This window comes from Lissotriton helveticus, chromosome 4_1, assembly GCF_964261635.1.
Source record: "Lissotriton helveticus chromosome 4_1, aLisHel1.1, whole genome shotgun sequence".
Taxonomy (NCBI): domain Eukaryota; kingdom Metazoa; phylum Chordata; class Amphibia; order Caudata; family Salamandridae; genus Lissotriton; species Lissotriton helveticus.
Genome location: NC_136063.1, coordinates 1,651,143,367 through 1,651,161,539, shown reverse-complemented (window position 1 = coordinate 1,651,161,539; position 18,173 = coordinate 1,651,143,367). Strand labels below are relative to the sequence as shown.

Here is an 18,173-nt window from a genome sequence, read left to right as displayed (position 1 = left end):
ATTTAATTTGTCAGTGTGGCAAGACCCACCTAAAGTTTTACCTCTCACCAAGAGGCATCTCGAGGTAATCCTTTTTCAAAACGGGCATGATCGCAGAATGTGCGACGAATTAAAGAAACTGACGGTTGCTTTTTATATGTCCCTCACCGCTTGAGAGGGTTGTCAATAATATTTGTCCTGTTAACATCCAACACAGTTATGTCTTGACCAGATTTAGATCTGGCATAGTTCACCATTTGGTTGCTATTCCCAATATGAAGACTCTTCCCTCGGACATGACGCCTTGGCTATGTGATGGTTTGACTAAGCAAAGCACTCTGCATTTTATGTTGTTTTGTGACTTCTGCAAGAACCTTAGGTGTTATTATCTTAAACCAATACTTCTTGCTCAGAATATTAGAAATTATAATGAAGCGCTAAAATACCTACTTGCACTTGGTGATCACTTTGTGTGTTTTACTGTTGCTCTTTTTATAAGGAAGGCTATACACCAAAGAAAAAGTATTGTGTGTTATATATCACCAAGGAAGACATTGGTTGTCTTTTTATAGCTACTTTTGTGATCCGAAGGTAATGCTGGGCTCTTTTTAATATTTATATTTTTGTACTTTATGCTGCATATTTTTTGCTTGTATTTTTAAGGCTGTTTAAAACTTGACAAATACAGTTTTTGAACCGACCCGTAATTGGTCTATAGTTGTCGGGGTCAAACGGATCCAGGTTAGTTTTCTTTAATAATGGGCATATGTATGCTTTTTTAAAGTCTACTAGAATGATTCCTGTAGTTAAGGAATTATTGATAATTCTTCTTACTGGTGTGGCAGCAGATGTAGTTAAAAGAATGTTCTTTAAGGTTTGTGGTGGACACAGGTCAGAAGGGGTGCTGACAAGCCTGCTTGCTTTGACCAGGCCCATAAAGTCGCTTTGTGATATTTGTTTGAAGGGATGCACAGGCTGGGTTAGCTTACTCTTGGAGGGATTTGTTTGGAAAGGGGTTAGTGTTGGTGATTTTCCTTTGTTTTGAATAGGAGTCCAACGTGTCTGCTTTGGCTGTGTAATGATTTACCAGTTAGTCTGTGAATTCTTGAGTAATGGGGTGAATTCCTTCTATGCATTTAGATGAAAACCAGAAACTTTTAAACTAACAAAATGAAAATATAAAAATAGCTTTAACCCCCACAATCTTGTAAGGTTACTTCTGTGGTGGTGATTTCATAATGCTATAGTTGAGTGACAAATTACATCGAAAAGTAATTCAACTTTTGGCAACGTTAGCATTGAATGTGTCTCAAATATTATACTAGGTTAATGAAATGTTAAATATATAGAGAGACCGATCAAGTGCATCCATATTTCTCTCACATGTGAATTGAAAGAACTAGAATACACACATATGCCCCTCTATAAAAGGCCTTGAACCTATGGAATATTAAGCAAGAAAAAGCTTTCAAGTTTTTTTTTATTCTTAACTTGAACATAATTTATATGGCAATGGAGTACTTTATAAGAGTCTGTTTGTAATTAACTAGGGCTCCCTCGGTTCACTATTTCTAGCTTACAGTGGGGAACAGTCTATGTGGCGACACTAACTAGAAGGGGAGTTGCCATGCTCTTAATCCTTTAAAGTATTATCTGGTTTTAACTGAATTGAAGTGCCAGTCTTTAATCGTGCTATACTACTGCAACATCGGAGATTGTATATCACTTGGGAAATTGAATATGGACGTTTAGTCCTGGCTTTCAGTTTAGGAATGCTTAATGTATGTTGACCCAATTCAACTTAAACTTTACAAAGTGGACATTTTAATTGCTGTGTTCATTTGGGATAGTTATGTAAAACTAAGCTATTAGTGAACTAGATTTTCTCCACCAGACATTATTCATTTAGAACATACATAAATACCTTCCTGGGCTGCACATTAATTGGGATGCTGCCTACAAACATTTTAAGAACTTAGAAAGGATTTACTTTCCTTTCAGTTAGAAAATCATGCAATCACTGTGAACTAATGTTTTAGTGAGGTTTGCAATCCTTCCTAGTGAAGGTTCTCTAAGTATTTCTTAAAAATAAGGGATATGTTATTTCCTCATGATTTTTCAAATTACAATTCTGTATATTCCTCAATTTTCCTATCAAACGTTTTGGTGGTGGCAAATTTCTGATGACCTATTTTGCTGTTTTCTAACGTTTTCTACTAACAGTGTGGAGCTTAAGTCATTTTGGTTACTCTGTAGCACATAGTGGAACCAAGGAAGTGCTTATGAGGCACATTTTGAAGAAGCCTACCCCAGATGCCAGTGAGTTAGCCAATTACCGCCCCATCTCGCTGCTGCCCTATTTCGGGAAAGCTCTCGAAGTCCTGGTAAATAAACAACTGACTAGCCATCTAGAAAGGCATAAACTTCTTGATCCTACTCAATCGGGGTCTTGTGCGGCGCACAGTACAGAAACTGTGCTAGTTAAAATGGTAGACAATATCAGGCTTGCCTTAGATAATAAGGAATGGGCTATTCTGGTTCTGTTGGACCTATCGGCGCTTTTGACACCATCTTCCATGACATTTTGTTACAACGGCTCTGGGAGATCGGGGTTCAGGGGAAGGCCTTGGACTGGTTCAACAACTATCTAAAAGATCGCTCTACCACTGTGCCCCCCATTTCTGGAATAAGCTTCCTTCATACATCTTGTCCATTCCAGACCATTCGCGCTTCCGCAGAGAATTAAAAAAACGGCTGTCCCCCAATTAATGTGATATAAGAATCTGTCTGCAAGCGCCTTGAGACCTAACGGTGATATGCCGCGCTATACAAGACTTTCTGACTTTGACATTCACATCTAATCACAGCAATTTAACAAAGAAGCAGGGCACTAGTTGATTTTACATAATTAGAAATTCACAGATTTGAATATTTAGAGTGTTGACAAGCAATTTTCTCTCTATTGAGGTTGCTTAAATGAGCCCCAATGATTTTGGTGATATCGACATCTGATTTTGCAATTTTCTAGGAGTTAAGTGATAAAACCTTTATTTATGAATTACGTATTGATCGAATTATACAAGCATTGATATGGAACTAACATGAAATGTTAATTTAATTCCATATCTATGTCAACACGATTAAAAACAGTTATTTTCTTTTCTTGTGTTCAACATCCACTCGTGTCTCTCATGTCGCCTGTTCTGCCCCTAGGGTGCTTCAGTCTTTACATCTAGCATTGTTTCAACACCATAAATTCCCATATTGGTTAGGGGATTCATATGGTCTTTTTATTTTATTTTTAAACAGATTTTATTTCTTAAATACACATATGTGGCAGAGCTCTGTACCCCAGAAACGTCTGCATAACAAGTTTGCATCATCATGATTTGACTTTTAAAGAGACATAACCAAGGAGAAATGGAGAGCAATACAAATGAAGGAAACAAAAAGGAAAGAGAAAGAAAAATTAAACATAACAACCCCCTCCTTTCTCACTAAGATTTTTCTTGAAGAGGATTCCTATGGTCTCAAATTGATTGAGAACACTTTTATTGACAAGACTTTGAATAATAGCATAGAGATGAGTTATGTTAATGAGGTACAATCTAGGGACATGTGTGGTTTTTTCACAGTCCCTTACCCACTGATTTACTAGCTTTCTCTGATCTGTTGGTGTATTGCTGTGTTCGTTTAGGCATGGGTGTCAGGTCAGTGAATATTGGAACAATTCATTATTGGGATACTAGCCAGGATTGATACTATGTAGAGATGTGTTATTGCATGAAGATGTCCCCAGAACGGGCAGGTTTTGAGTTTACATTAAAGCATAAGCATATATTTGACATTTAGAGTGAGTTATGGGAGATTCATACGATGAGGAACTTTTTTCCACTGACCTAACAGTTTATCCAGAAAGTTAATGAAGTAGTGAAGAAGATTTAAATAATTAATGAATGTTGAATATTTAAATTGAGGTTTTATAACCTATGTTCTGCTGAGTAGAAAAGCATTTATAAAAACAAACATTCGAAAAATATGGATCCATTCGATAACTACTAATGTCTTCATGATGGCAGTCTTGACATATTTGGCTGCATTACAGCATGCTTGCTGAGTAAATCTATAAATCACATTTTCCTTGGCTCCTTTTTATAACTGATCTACTGCTCAGGTATTGATTGACATTACATCAGCTTGGAAAGCCCTTGATCTATAGTGTAGCTATAGTATTCAATATTTAACTTCTCTTCAGTTTGTTTGGGTTACCACCTCGGACAGCATCCACATCTTTTGGTTGTTAATAGATGGTGTTGCAGCATTCGTTCAACCGTCTTCCAGCCTGGTATTAGTGGGCAAGACCAGATAAATATTTAAAGAGTACCAAATTTACATATTTTGTGCTCTTATAATTTGAAAGTCTGGTTGTAGATTCTTTGTGGGTATGCATGGATTTCTCTATACATCACACACAGTCATCAAAACTTTACAGGAATTTTACAGAAAATTGTCCTTCTTATTTACGTCTCTCTGTTAGCGATCAGAGGTTTCCTTGTGTACACTGCAGCCACCATGTTTTTGGCAAACTGGTGTTTGAAAGAAATAGCCGTTGAATCGTTCAGTCATACAGCACATCTTATATGCTGGAAGATCACTGTATTGACATGCATATAGTTCACGCTAATGAATCTAAATCTTTTTTGGACAGACTATTTCAAAAATGGAAATTAACAAAAATATTTTTTTTCTTTATGGAGTTCTTGCTTTTTGGATTTAGCTCTGGAAAGGTCTCATTTGGAATGACTTCGGATTTATGTTTTGCGTTATCTCTTCCTCTCTTGGTTTTGATGAGAATTTATATAAAATGATAGACTTTTACAGAGCACAGCTTAAAATGGATCATTCTATACCTTCATCTATTACCTCATTTTGGACAGTTTTTGGGATGAGTGAGCAAGGGGTTCACCATGTAGGCTGCAGTATCAAGACAACAATGGCTTAACTGCTTTAAAGGTTTTAGAAGTAGCACATTATTTTTCTGCACTTTTTCTATTGCTGATTATGTAATGATGCTGATTAATATGGTGATGGTGCTCACAAACATCCATTGTAGAATTTGATGTAAGGGTGACAGATAAAAAAGTAAAGCTAATATTTGTAGTGCAGGTATATAGTAACTCTGTCACTAACTTCTGCATGCTTATCCTGCTATCTTTTTTTAATTTAAATTAACTAATTTGACAACTTCTTTGCTTGGATGAAGTGGAGTTCTAAAACATTTGGATCAAAAATAACCAATATTGATTTCTTATAAAAGAAACATGCAAAAGAACATCCACTGAATTCAACCTGCTCACGATTATTTGTGCTTATTATCATTTCTTCTAATGATTTAACCAATCTAGACCATTTATGGTTTATTTTAATCCCTTCTTTTCTACCCTTTTTCTTCCTGCATCCCATGTTATTTCTGTGGTTGTTTGTGTTTGGACTTTCCCCTGGTCAGTATTTCTATTTCCAGGAGGTGTTTCCGGTTCTGGCTGCAAAGCACTTAATAATGCAGGCGAATGCAGAGTATCACCAGTCTACTTTGGCAAAGCAGCAGAAGAAATTTGGTGAAGAGATTGGAAGACTACAGGTAGGAAAACAAAAATTAATTATAATATGGTTTAATTGTGGGCATTTTTTTAAAACCATGGAAACACTCCTCTTGGATTTGTAACCTTCTTTTATTTGTAACAATTTTTATTGTCTTTTTAAGGAATAATGACATAAAACCTTATGGTTGTAAGCAAACAATACAGCATCCTCAAATTACCACATGTTTAGATTGTCATTATTATATAGTAGTTACTGAACATGTCATGTATTGATATCAGCGGAATATGTACACCAGTTGTCCCATATGTTTTCCCAGCATCCCCTAGACTTATACTCAAATTACTCTGCTGCAGCACAATAGTTCATTCCATGTTTCCATTCGGCGATGGAGGGTGCAGTTTCAAACCTCCAATGGTGTGCAGCGTCTCATGTACCAACAAGGAAACCCATGGCATCAGGAGTCCAGTACCTCTCCTGCCCCCATGCCACCCAATCATCCATCAAGTTCACTATAACCATTTTGGCATCAGGCAGAACAGGTTGTCCCACCACCGGAGTTAAGGCATCACAAATAATTTCCCAACACCGTTGTATTTCGGGACCTACCCAGATCACATGATTGAACATTCCCAGCTCCGCTTTAGATCTAAGGTGTTGGGGATCTAAGCCAATTCTAAACTTGCTAAGCCAGATGGGGCTACAATAAATGCTATGAAGGTATTATTTAAAGGCCTGTTTGAGAGCATGGACGGGTTCCATTATAGCACAATTTGACAGTTAACTCCTAAGTTCTTTTTCCCTGGATCTGTAAGAAACGTCCCAGCATGCCTTTTTTTACTTTTCACTCTGGGTTTTTCCTCTCTGTGCTTTTATGAATTTCTCTTGACTTTCGGAAAATGGTTTTCTTTGAGCTATGCGTTGTATGTACCTTATTTTTTACACTCGCCTTCTCTCAGCATGAATAGTTTGCTTGGTGTAGTTGACGCTTTATCCTATGGTTCTCTTCCAGGGGATCCTCATCAATAGTCATAAGCATTAGAATATTCCCGCCCATGCGCGGGACCCCGGAAACACTATATATATATATATACTCGTATATATAAGTTGAAGGCAAGGAGCCGAAACGCGTAGACCGTCCGTTTTCTGATGCACTTTCATTTGCACATGGTGTGTAAATAAATTAAGTGAAAACTTATCTGTTGCTGTGCCGTGTCTTCATCTGCGGGATCGTGGGGAGAAGAAACTGAAGTAATATATATATATATAATAGTAGCCAAATCACATCAGAGCTGGAATATGCTGTGAAGAATTTCCACCATACATGAATAATATGCATTAGAAACATGGGAAACAACACAAAAGATTGTTTAGAAACTGTTTTAATGCTTAGGCAGCAGCAGAAATTCTTATAACACCCTGAAAGCATAGAAAGCTCCCAGGCTGCATTGCAAACACAGTCTAAAAAGACTGAAAAGCTAACCTGTAGCTGTATACGAAAAACTGACACCGTGCCTTTAAGGCACCCATGACCCCCGGTATCCCATCATGCCTCAGGGGTGACAGTTAGGTCAGTTGTTCTTTTCGGAGACTGAAACAAACCCAGTAACAAAATAGGTTAACAATATCTCCTTATCAAAGAATATCCTTTGCCCGGGGAGGCGGGAGGGTTGCTTATGACTTTGATGAGGATACCCCTGGAAGAGAACTAGGATTACAGGTAAGTAACTAATCCTTCTCTTCCAGGGGATCCTCATCAATAGTCATAAGCATTAGAATAGAATAGCGAGCCTCTCCTCATCCCTGCGGGCAAAGGAATGACAAGACAGTAATCTCATCAACAAGCCTGAGCAGGCTATAGGCTACCCAAACAGATTTCTCAAGGAGGCTTGCCCTACTTGAGTATCGGCCCTGGAATCAGATTCGAGACAGTAATGTCTCGTAAAGGTATGAACTGATTTCCAGGTTGCAGCCTTGCATATTTCTGACATTGGAATGTCATGTAAGAAAGCAGCTTTAGCGGCTTTCCCTCTAGTGGAATGCGCTTTGAGTGACACCAATAAAGGCTTGCCTGCAAGCTGATAGGCCAACTTAATGCAAGAGACAATCCATCTGGAGATGGACCTCTTGGCCGCTGGAAAACCCATCCTCATTGAACCATAGTTCACAAACAGTTGATCCGTTTTCCTGATCCCTTTAGTCTTTTCCAAATAGAACTTGAGCACTCTCTTAAGATCCAAGGAGTGCAGTGACCGCTCGGCTGGGGTCGTAGGATTTGGAAAAAACGAAGGGAGGGAAATGGACTGATTTATATGAAAATCAGAAACCACTTTAGGTAAGAAAGATGGATGAGCCCTTAGGACTACTCTATTGTGGTGGAAAACAGTATATGGTTCCTTCGCACAGAGCACTTGTATCTCGCTTACTCTGCGCGCTGAGGTAATCGCCACCCAAAAGGCCGCCTTCCAAGAGAGATGTTGTAAAGAGGCCTTGTGGATGGGCTCGAAAGGAGGTGACATTAACCTGGATAGAACCAGGTTCAATTCCAAGGAGGAGAAGGATTTCGCACAGGGGGGTACACTTTTTTCAACCCCTGGAGGAAGTCCTTAACCACCGGAACCTGAAAGAAAGAGATCTGATCAGGTGATTTCCTGTACGCCACTATGGCTGACAAATGCACTGTAATGGAAGCATATTTCAAACCAGAAGTTGCCAAAGAAAGGAGGTATGGCAGGATTACCTCCTCCTGCCCTTTAGTCGGATCTAAGTGATGATCCCTACACCATATGTAGAACCTTTTCCACTTGAACGCATAAGACGCTCTCGTGGAAGGCCTCTTAGCCTCCTTTAAAATGTGCATACATTCGGGAGGCAGATTCAAATGCCCATATTGCAGGACCTCAGGTGCCATGCTGTCAGGTTCAGTGATGAGAGGTTGGGATGTAGTATCCTCCCGTTCATCTTGCTCAACAGGTCCGGTTTGCAAGGAAGTCATCTGTGTGGACACACAGACAGATGCAGCAGGTCCGGGTACCACCACTGTCGTGGCCAATCCGGAGCTATCAAGATCATCTCCATGTCCGACCTGAGGAGCTTGGAAACTACCTTCGGAATCAGAGGCAGGGGAGGAAACGCGTAAGCAAATGTTCCCGACCAATCCATCAGGAGAGCGTTCCCCTGCGTCCCTGGCCGGTGGAATCTGGACGCGAAGGCATGGCATTTTGCGTTTTCTTCGTCCGCAAACAAGTCTATGGCTGGACGACCCCAACAACGAAAAAGCTCTTCTACCACTTCGTCGTTTAGCACCCAGTCTGGCTGATCTTCGAAGTGCCTGCTGAGTGCGTCTGCTTTGATGTTTAACTCGCCTGGAAGGTGCACCGCCACCACTGAAAGGTTTTGAGAGAGAAGCCAGTGCCAGATGGTTTGAGCCTCCCGGGAGAGAGGGCAAGATCGTGTGCCTCCTTGTTTGTTCAGATAGAACATGGTAGTTGTATTGTCTGTCTAAACTAAGACTGAGTTGGTCTCGATCGCTGGAAGAAAATCTTTGAGAGCTAGAAACACCGCTCTGAGCTCCAGCATGTTTATGTGTTACGTCTGCTCCTGTGCAGACCACTGACCCTGAATCTGTAGGGGACCCATGTGCGCTCCATAGCCTTGTAGAGAGGCATCTGTCACTATAGACTGGGTGGGTAGTGGCTGATGAAAAGGTACTCCCACCAGCACATTCCTCGTCCGAGTCCATCATTTGATGGCATCCTTCGCTGTCTGTGAAAGAGTGATACGATCTTCCCAACACCCTGTCGCCTGGTCCCACTGGTCTTCGAGAGCCTGTTGTATAGGGCGCATTCTCAACCTGGCGTTCGGGATGAGAAAAATGCAGGACGCCATGGAACCCAGCAGGGAGGCTACCTGTCGGACTGTCGGAAGCTGAGACTCTAATAGAATCCCACACTTCTGCCTCATGGAAAAAAGTCTCTCCTCCGAAGGAAACGCTTTTCCCAATCTTGTGTCCAGAACGGAGCCTAGGTAGTGGATGGACTGTGTCGGCCGCTGGACTGATTTCTCCAGGTTCACATGGAGACCGAGCCTGTGCAACTGGTGTAGACAAAGTTGCAGATCGTGCGTCACCTGTACCGGAGACGGGCCCTTTAGGAGCCAGTCGCCCAGGTATGGGTAAATGAAGAGTCCTTTTTTGTGAAGAAAAGCCGCCACCACTGCCATGCATTTGGTGAAGACTCGTGGTGCGGACTTGAGACCGAAGGGTAGCACCTTGTACTGGTAGTGTTTGCTTCCTACGACAAACCTCAAGTACTTGCGATGCTGCAGAGCAATCGGAATGTGAAAGTATGCATCTTGCAGATCCACCGAACACATCCAATCTCCGGCTTGAAGATGTGGGCATATTTGGGGAAGAGCTAACATGCAGAACTTTTCTCTGACTATGACTTTGTTTAGGAGACGTAGATCTAGTATCGGCCTGAACTTGTCCTCCTGATCTTTTTTAGGGACAAGAAAGTATCTTGAGTAGACTCCCTTTCCCCTTTGAGAGGGAGGAACTTCCTCTACAGCTCTTTTTTGTAGGAGGACTGCCACTTCTCTGCGGAGCAAGCTCAGCTGGTGAGGGCAAGAGGTCTTTGGCGGAATGCTTTTCGGGGGCGCCCGGAAACGTAGCCTGTATCCATTGCGCAGTATATTCAGCACCCACTGATCTTTTGTGATGCTGACCCTGGAAGAGAACTAGGATTACAGGTAAGTAACTAATCCTTACTCAGTGGGATACCAACCCTTCGCTTTTGTTACTGACTTAGAGGTTGCAGCCTGAAACACAATGCGCAGCTATCGCTAGTCATGAGCTATGACCCTTTGGAATTTGACTAGTTTTGTTTCCAGTATTGGGATTCTAACCTGCTGTGCAAGGTTGATGTCTATTACAAAAAAATCACATACCAATCCTTAGTAAACTTGTATTTTCAGTTGATTTTAAAAGCACCACAATGATTTCTTTTAGCTTGATTTTACTTTAGCTTTCCTAGTTATAATTTATATTGTAGCTATCATAGCCTGCTGCAAAGAAATTCTGTGAATTTGTCCCTAGCAAAAAAAAGGCATATGCTAGTGTTGCTGTATTTATTTTTTTCCACTATTACCAAGGGAAGCTAAAGAGACGGTGTCGCGTGCCCTAATTTTATCTAGGCTCGACTATGCCAATGCCCTGTTCAGTGGCATTCCATCCTTTTTGATTCAATGACTCCAGGTTGTCCAGAATGCGGCAGCTAGACTCCTGTTTAATATCCCTAGGTGGTCTAGCGTCCGCCTTCAGCTGCGCAGTCTACATTGGCTACCGGTGGCACAGCGGATTCTATTTAAATCGTTGGTTCTCTCCTTTAGAGTGACACACGAGCAAGGGCCACTGTACTTAAGAAAACGTTTTTCTATGTATGCTCCCAATTGCTGCCTGAGATCAGCTAACCAGTGTAGGATGGTCCTACCCCGATTTAAGCGTGCTAGGCTGGGGGGGGGGGCAGCCTTTCTCTGTTACAGCAGCCAGGGCCTGGAATGCACTCCACCTTCACCTTCGGGCTATTCAGGACATTTCCCTCTTCAAAAAAGCTTTAAAAACTCATCTTTTTAATTCTAACAATTAATCAAGACTGTCTCACTCTGCCTCTGCTCATCTTACGACCCCTCACGCGCCAGGATACTCGTGAGTAATCGAGCGCGCTATAAAACATTCTATAAACATAAACATAAACATAGTCCTATATAATTACATGCATTTGTTAATTTTTATCATAACCGGCAGTTGAACTCTGTTAATGTTTGACCCCTCACTCCATAGTTATTCTGATATTCGCGTTCTTAATAGCGTTGCTCCCCCTTTTTAGGTATCGGCCTGCGTAGGCTGCGCTTGCGAGAAATTTTGTTTTTCAGTATGGGGGCTTGAACCCGCCCCTCTTCTCCATTGGCTGGCTTCCTAAACGGAGGCCAGGCATTGGAGGAGAGGGGCGTCACTCCGTTCAAGCCCGGATTCATTTTTTTTTTTTTTTTTTACTTTCTTTCTCTCCTCTTCCCATTGGCTGGAATTTTACATTCCAGCCAATGGGAAGAGGAGAGAAAGGAAACACGCCCCGAATCCGAAAATCACGGCGCGTTTCTCCGAGGCATTTCTTCTTGACCTCGGAGAAAGGCGGATGTGCTTTCCCTCACTCTGTGCCCCCGAATATTCCAGCAGCAAAGCAGACAAAAAAGGGGGCACTCTCAAACAAAACTGCCTCCGCTGTTTCTCGCCTTTCTTGCCGGTTTCCCCAGAAGGTAAATCAAGGCACCTATATGAAAATATGTGCATTTAGTACAGCAAAACGGAAAACTGTGAGCCCTACTTATATTGCCTCGTATGTGTCCACCCTGCAGTTCGATCCATTTGCGTCATGCGCGGGTGCCAAACCCACGACTTTGCCATGACATTCTCCTACAAGCGGTTGCCAACCCCGCTTATAAATAATAATTACGAGGGAGCCTACCCCTCGTTGCCCTTATCTTCACACTGCCGCGACCCCTGTCGCACTTATAAACTTCCCGGACCGCTGCTCAGTGCGACAGGGAAGGCAGGCAAGGCTGAGCCTATGTGGGTGAGGCATCCCGGGCGAACATCACACACCACATAAAGTAACACTGGCCACTGCTTCCCATGGCTTAATCACAGGGATGCTTCTGTCTCTTAATCTGAGCATTTTCTTTGTGTGCCCCTCTGCCAGCTTGGTGTTGTCTGTGCATTTCCTGTGCCAGGTTGACATTGCACATTAGTGATGTTTGCATATGTCATCCAGGCACTGCCTGCTTCTGCTAGATCTGCATGCTTGTGCCTGCTGCTAGGTTTACGTGCATTATGTGTTTCTGCACCGGGCAGTGTTGTCTTTCCTTTGTGTCCATCTCCTCTAGTTTACTCCGGTAATCAACTTGCACCGGCCTTTGAAGCTGGCTTTCATATGTTAAAGTGTTCGCCTATTGCTCCTTCCTTGTTCCCTTGGGTCCCGTTTTGGGGTTCGATATTTGAAGAATTTGTTGCTTCAGATTCTGCGCTTTCCTCAGGTGACACCCTTGTGCTTGTGTTTTTATATTACGCTTTGTTTTATGTTAGTGCACAATGATCGACATTAGTAATAAAACTCCTCCCATACGCCCATCTATGGACCGAGATGCTTTCCTCTCTACAGGTTCTTTCTGCCTACTCAAATCTCCAGTTGCCTTTCTGCACATCTTTAGTGCGTTTGGTTGGTCTCTTTGACGGGTGCCTGCAGGCCAGCCTGTTGTCTTCTTCCTGCACTGTGCACCCCTTCCTGAAGTGCTGTCACTGTCCTATTAAGCTCTGCCTGTGTTGTGTCTCGCTGCATTTCTACCTCTTACAGTCCTAAAATAAGAATCTGCTGCAGCTGATCAGTCCCTCATGTCACTTCCCCACCTGTGGAAGTAGGTGATAAGTTGTGCGCTCTGATTAGCCTTTATTCTGATTTCCTTGTGTGATTGCGGGCAGGAACCAGGCAGTAACAATTGGGAAATGCCCCATACATTACAAACCTGTCATCTGGTCTGTAAAAATCAATACTTCTACAAATCAAGATAGTGAGCTTTTTATTATTGTTTTATGTCCTGGTTTTCTCACCCTGATAGCAGCCAAAGCATTTGCTGCTTTAGTCCTGTGACTGCATACAGCTTAAATTAGAATCTCACTATTACTCAATCATGGATTTAAAGATCACATCTGTGTATGTGTAAACTCCAAACCTGCTGCTAGCTCTGCATCTCGTTCGATCTCACCTGCGACAGAGCATGTGCTGCACATGCTCTTGTTTGCTAGACATATTGTATACTACAAGGGGATTGCAGACTGCCCTTTGCTTAACATTCATTAGATTAATTGGCACTCTTATTGTCTGCCTACTAATTAGCCAGTGAGTGCTGGATTCACTTCCTCTTCTTGCAGCTGGAGCATGGACCAATTACTGATTATTGCATTTTTTCCCTCTGTTCGTGCTGTGATTGAAGTACTACTTTTATGCTTTCTTCCTCCCTGTCATCCTTGTTGAACCTTTTGCTTTTTGTAGATATGTTTTACTGTGCATCATATCCTTGGTGCACCAACATTAACTGTTGCACGGTTAAACACTTATTAGGTCCCAAAGGCGAGACCTATTGGCTATACCAATGCTTGTTTGATAATCTATGCAATGTTTAGATAAAGAGTGTGGACTTTTTGTTAATGAATGAAAATGAGCAGAAACTTTGTGTATAATTTTATCTGTTTTGATTTTAGCATGCAGCAGAGTTGGTTAAAACCGTAGCCTCAAGATACGATGAATATGTAAATGTAAAAGACTTATCAGACAAAATCAGTCGTGCTCTTACACCTGCTAAGAAAGACAATGACTTCATATATCATGATCGTGTTCCAGATGTCAAAGACTTGGACCCAATTGGCAAAGGCGCTCTTGTGAAACCAACACCAGTAAATGTACCTTTGAGTCAGAAGTTCGCAGGTAATCACTTTATTCCAAGGGTTTGTCTTCTCAAAACTGCCATTAAGAATCAAGAAGCTCTCAAATTGTGTATTTGTTTCTTCAAAATCTTTGTACTGAACGTAAAACGCATTGCTGGGAACCATTGTCATACTAGGTAATATAATTGCACCCTTATAAAAAAATGTGGTGTACTATAATCCTGTATTATATAATTCTGGATGCTGCATCCAAACCAGATGTATAAGGAAAGGGGCGGGAGGGAGTGCAAGCAAAAATCACGCATGCATGAGCTAGAGCTCAAGCATCATGACCTCAAGAGTCACTGTTGCCTCACCCACTTTTACTGCTAAAACCAGATTTTTCCCCTTTACATTATATGGAGAGTGTACCTCAAAACAAAAGAAAGCCCCTAGTTCGCCTCAAACATTTCCTTTTTAATAACCTCCACATTCTTCGTTCCCTTCTGATATTGCCATACTCGAAAAGGGAAAAGCATGGACCCTGCTGCTACAAAAAATAAATTCTTTTTTCGGTGGCTACATGTGACCTGCCTCTTCGTAAAAGTCCCCCCAAGATCCACTATGATTGTCCCAGTACATGTTTTTCACTGCTAGACCCTCAGAGGGATCCCTATCGTTTTATGAACATCTAGTGGAGTTCCCTCGGTCATCAACAGTAACTTCTGTATTCAAAAACCCAAGTATAAGGGTCTTGGCATGTTCCTTTTTTTACTGTAGTCTAAAACACCTCCCAGGGTGATGTTGCTAGAAATGTTGAGTAGTCTTTGGAGTTGGCAGCAATTATGGAGCACATTTATTTGATGATGGTTGATCCTCCTGTGGCTTTGCAGATTCTGCCCTTCCTTATGATCTTGAGACCTGGCCACTGCGATGTTTGTGGCTGACCTCTGGTTGAGTCAGGTCTCAGGAAGAGCATATCCGGGGAGAGGTTGGTTTGGATGCCCCAGACTACAATGGCACGTATGGCGAGTGAGCAAATCTTGAAGAGGTGGCATAACAAGTTGGGATGGGTGTTGCGCGTGGGATTGTGGTGTATGGTTTGGATATGTATGCTCGGTGGGGAGGGGTTTGTGGGCAGGGGGCCACTCAGGTGTAGTAGCAGGTGGTGCAGGACAAGCTCCTCTGCAGGTGGGGGAGGCTTGGCTGCAGATCATGTAACGTTATCTGGTGTGCATGGCGTGGAGGTCCGTGACCGTGTTTAGGGCTGCAGTGTATGTGGGAAGAGTGCCAGGATTCCTGCTGCTGGGTGGGATGCAGATGGGTGCAGATGTGCTTGCCTGTGGTGCCGCAAGTAACAGCCACGCAGGTGGATTGAATATAGAGTTTTAAAGTGAATTCTCAGCTAACTTGGAAGCCTTTCCAACTCACCTCTTGCTTTGTGATATGGTCAGACGTCCGTAGATGGATAGCAGGTCTTACTGCCATGTTCTGAATCAACTCTAATTTGACCTAGAGTTTGGCACACATCCTCAGATAACAGGGGTAATCTAACCACTAGGTGACATTTGGTCCAGGCACCGGACCTCATTTGGAGCTTTTTAATATTTGGATGAATAACATGTTTGATAAGTTTATCAATTTGCATGGAAATTTTGGCTATTTTCCTTACTTTCATGCATGGTGATGGCGTCTTGTTTTACCTTAGATCTATTTGAGAAGATGGTACCTCTTGCTGTGCAACAATCTATGAGCCTCTACAATCAAAGGAAGGCAGATTTGATCAATAGATCAATAGCCCAAATGAGAGAAGCCACCAATTTAGCAAATGGGTAAGCACTGTGAATTGTTTTTTTTCAGTTCTCACTTTCATATATCTGACCTGTGTAAATGTAAAAGGGACAGGAGAAAACATTATTTGTCAACTGAGAAGGTGTTCAGCTGATGTTAATCTTGTTATGCATTAGTGAGAGGCATGTCAAGCCAATATGAGAAATAGTATGATAATTACGACAGGCGTGCAGACACACTTTTTGCTACCCTTGGTCAGCCTTGCAGCATTCGTTTGAGAGAGCAGTCCTAAAAGATGTGATTTCCAAAGCCACAAATGAAAACATGAAGAAGATTTTAAGTAAACTTTATATCGCAAATGTTTAAAAAAAAAAAAATATATATATATATATATTTTATTGAATTGTAAAAGCAACTACCTATATCTTCAATGTTGAAGGTAATAGTACCTTTAAATCCCAAATGTCAGGTAGCTTAGGCTTAGTGAAGCACATACTTTGGCTATTTGTTCAAATCTTCATCCATCCCTCTCACTTATTGGGAAATGCTGCTTTTCCAGATGGACTGGAAAAATGTTCCAAAGGAGCCAATCCCCCTGCTGCATCCCTTCATACCAGCAGAGTCTGCACCTCATAAAATATTTGCCTTCAAATACCACCTCATTTCTTATTCATAACGAACGGTTGGTACTTATATAGGTTGATGGCGCCTCTAAAGAAAATCCACGAGCTATTAAGCTCTGTGCCTTATATATATTTATTTATTTCCAATTCTATTGGCATTTTGTAAAACATATTAACCAAAATAACATTTGTATCACAGTGACATGTAAAACATTTCATTACAAATCCAGATATCCCCCCATCAATTTGACGTAAAAAGATAAAAGGAAAGAGCCCGCCATTAGCACTATGACTAATCCGTTAATGGACCTGTCCATTTGCCCCGTATTCGTTCATGATTGTTCAGACACCCTCTTGCCTCATAAACAGCTTTTTCTTGGACAGCATACCAAACAACTCTCCTACACCACTTTGAAATAGAGGAAGATTTTGAGTCTTTCCAAGCCATTGCAATATCTCTTTTAGCAATCAACATGCCTGTTCCTAGAAACAGTCCCCTCCATCACCACCAGAAGAAGAGCAAGAGGATGAAGTGGAACCTCCGTCCAGTTTGCCACTCAATTCAGATGTGATTGACGCCCAGTATTTACATATGAACGCGCAGGACCAGACCACATGGAAGAAGTCGGCTGGTTTGCCTTCACAACGTGGACATTGCGGGGCTGGGAGAAGTTTAGCTTTGTGCAGTCGGACCGGTCTAAGATATGCACAGTGAAGATAGTATATCTGTATGAAACAAAGTCTGGCAGATATAGTGAGTGTTCTGACGGCCATAAGAGCGTCCCTCCAGTCTTTATCTTCCAGAGGGCCCACCCATCTTTCCCATCGGGTTCTAAGAGTGTCTAGTGTGGATGGGGTATTGTTTATCAGGGATCAGTATATTTGTGATATCCCTTCCTTCCGTAGGTCTCCCATGAGATTCTTGGCATCCACCGGGATGAATTTGGGGAATGTCTCCTGGTTAGGAATGTGCATGGCTAGGGCATCTCTGCCCGGAGCAGCGAGGTACAGGAGGACATCACCAGCGCCCAAGGCAATTCGGTGCTCATGAGATTCCTGCCAGCCCTGTACCTGGTCATCCATCCGAATGCAACAGGTCAGAGGTTCAATCACTAGGGCGAAGAGGAGATGGGAGAGCGGACATCCCTTCCGGGTCCCCCTTGCAATTGGGAAGACCTCGGATAATGCCCCATTTATAAGGACCCTGGCTGATGGGTTCGAGTAAAGAACTCCTATCATTTTTTGATAATAGGGGCTAAAGCCTGCCCACTCTAGCACGTCTCGCATGTAGTTCTAGTCAACCGTGTCAAAGGCCTTCTCAAAGTCAAGTAAAACTAAGGCCAGGCATGGTGTAAGGAGGTCACGGTAGGCAAGGACCACGTGCAGGCGTCGAAGGCAATGACTGGTGCTGTGGTGTGGCATGAAGCCACATTGTTCAGGGTTTATGAGGGTGTGGAGAACGATTTTCAGCCGGGTGGCCAGAATCGTTGCATATATTTTGACTTCGGTATTAATGCTGGAGATCGGGCGATATTGTGCGCAGGAAAATGGGGGAGGGTGTGTCTTGGGCATGAACACTATGGTGGCTGTGTAATGGAGGAGAACGACCTGTCCTCTATAGCTTCTTGAAATAGGGCATGAAGTCGTGGAATCAGAGTTTTACGGAACTGTTACATATTCCTTCTTACTTAAATATGTGCAGTCCAGCT

General features: G+C 42.2%; 1 protein-coding gene across 4 annotated transcripts in view; it reads left to right on the top strand.

The window, feature by feature from the left end:
• Positions 1 to 18,173, top strand: part of PDCD6IP (programmed cell death 6 interacting protein) — a 369,384-nt gene that overhangs the window by 102,915 nt on the left and 248,296 nt on the right. For 2 of the 4 annotated variants that reach the window (XM_078688299.1, XM_078688300.1), the window contains exons 7-9: positions 5,501 to 5,617; positions 13,889 to 14,111; positions 15,759 to 15,882. In XM_078688299.1, coding sequence (XP_078544425.1) covers positions 5,501 to 5,617; positions 13,889 to 14,111; positions 15,759 to 15,882 — 464 coding nt within the window. Of the gene's footprint in view, positions 1 to 5,485; positions 5,618 to 13,888; positions 14,112 to 15,758; positions 15,883 to 18,173 lie in introns of all 4 variants that reach the window. The other 2 variants (XM_078688297.1, XM_078688298.1) reach the window with 1 other exon arrangement.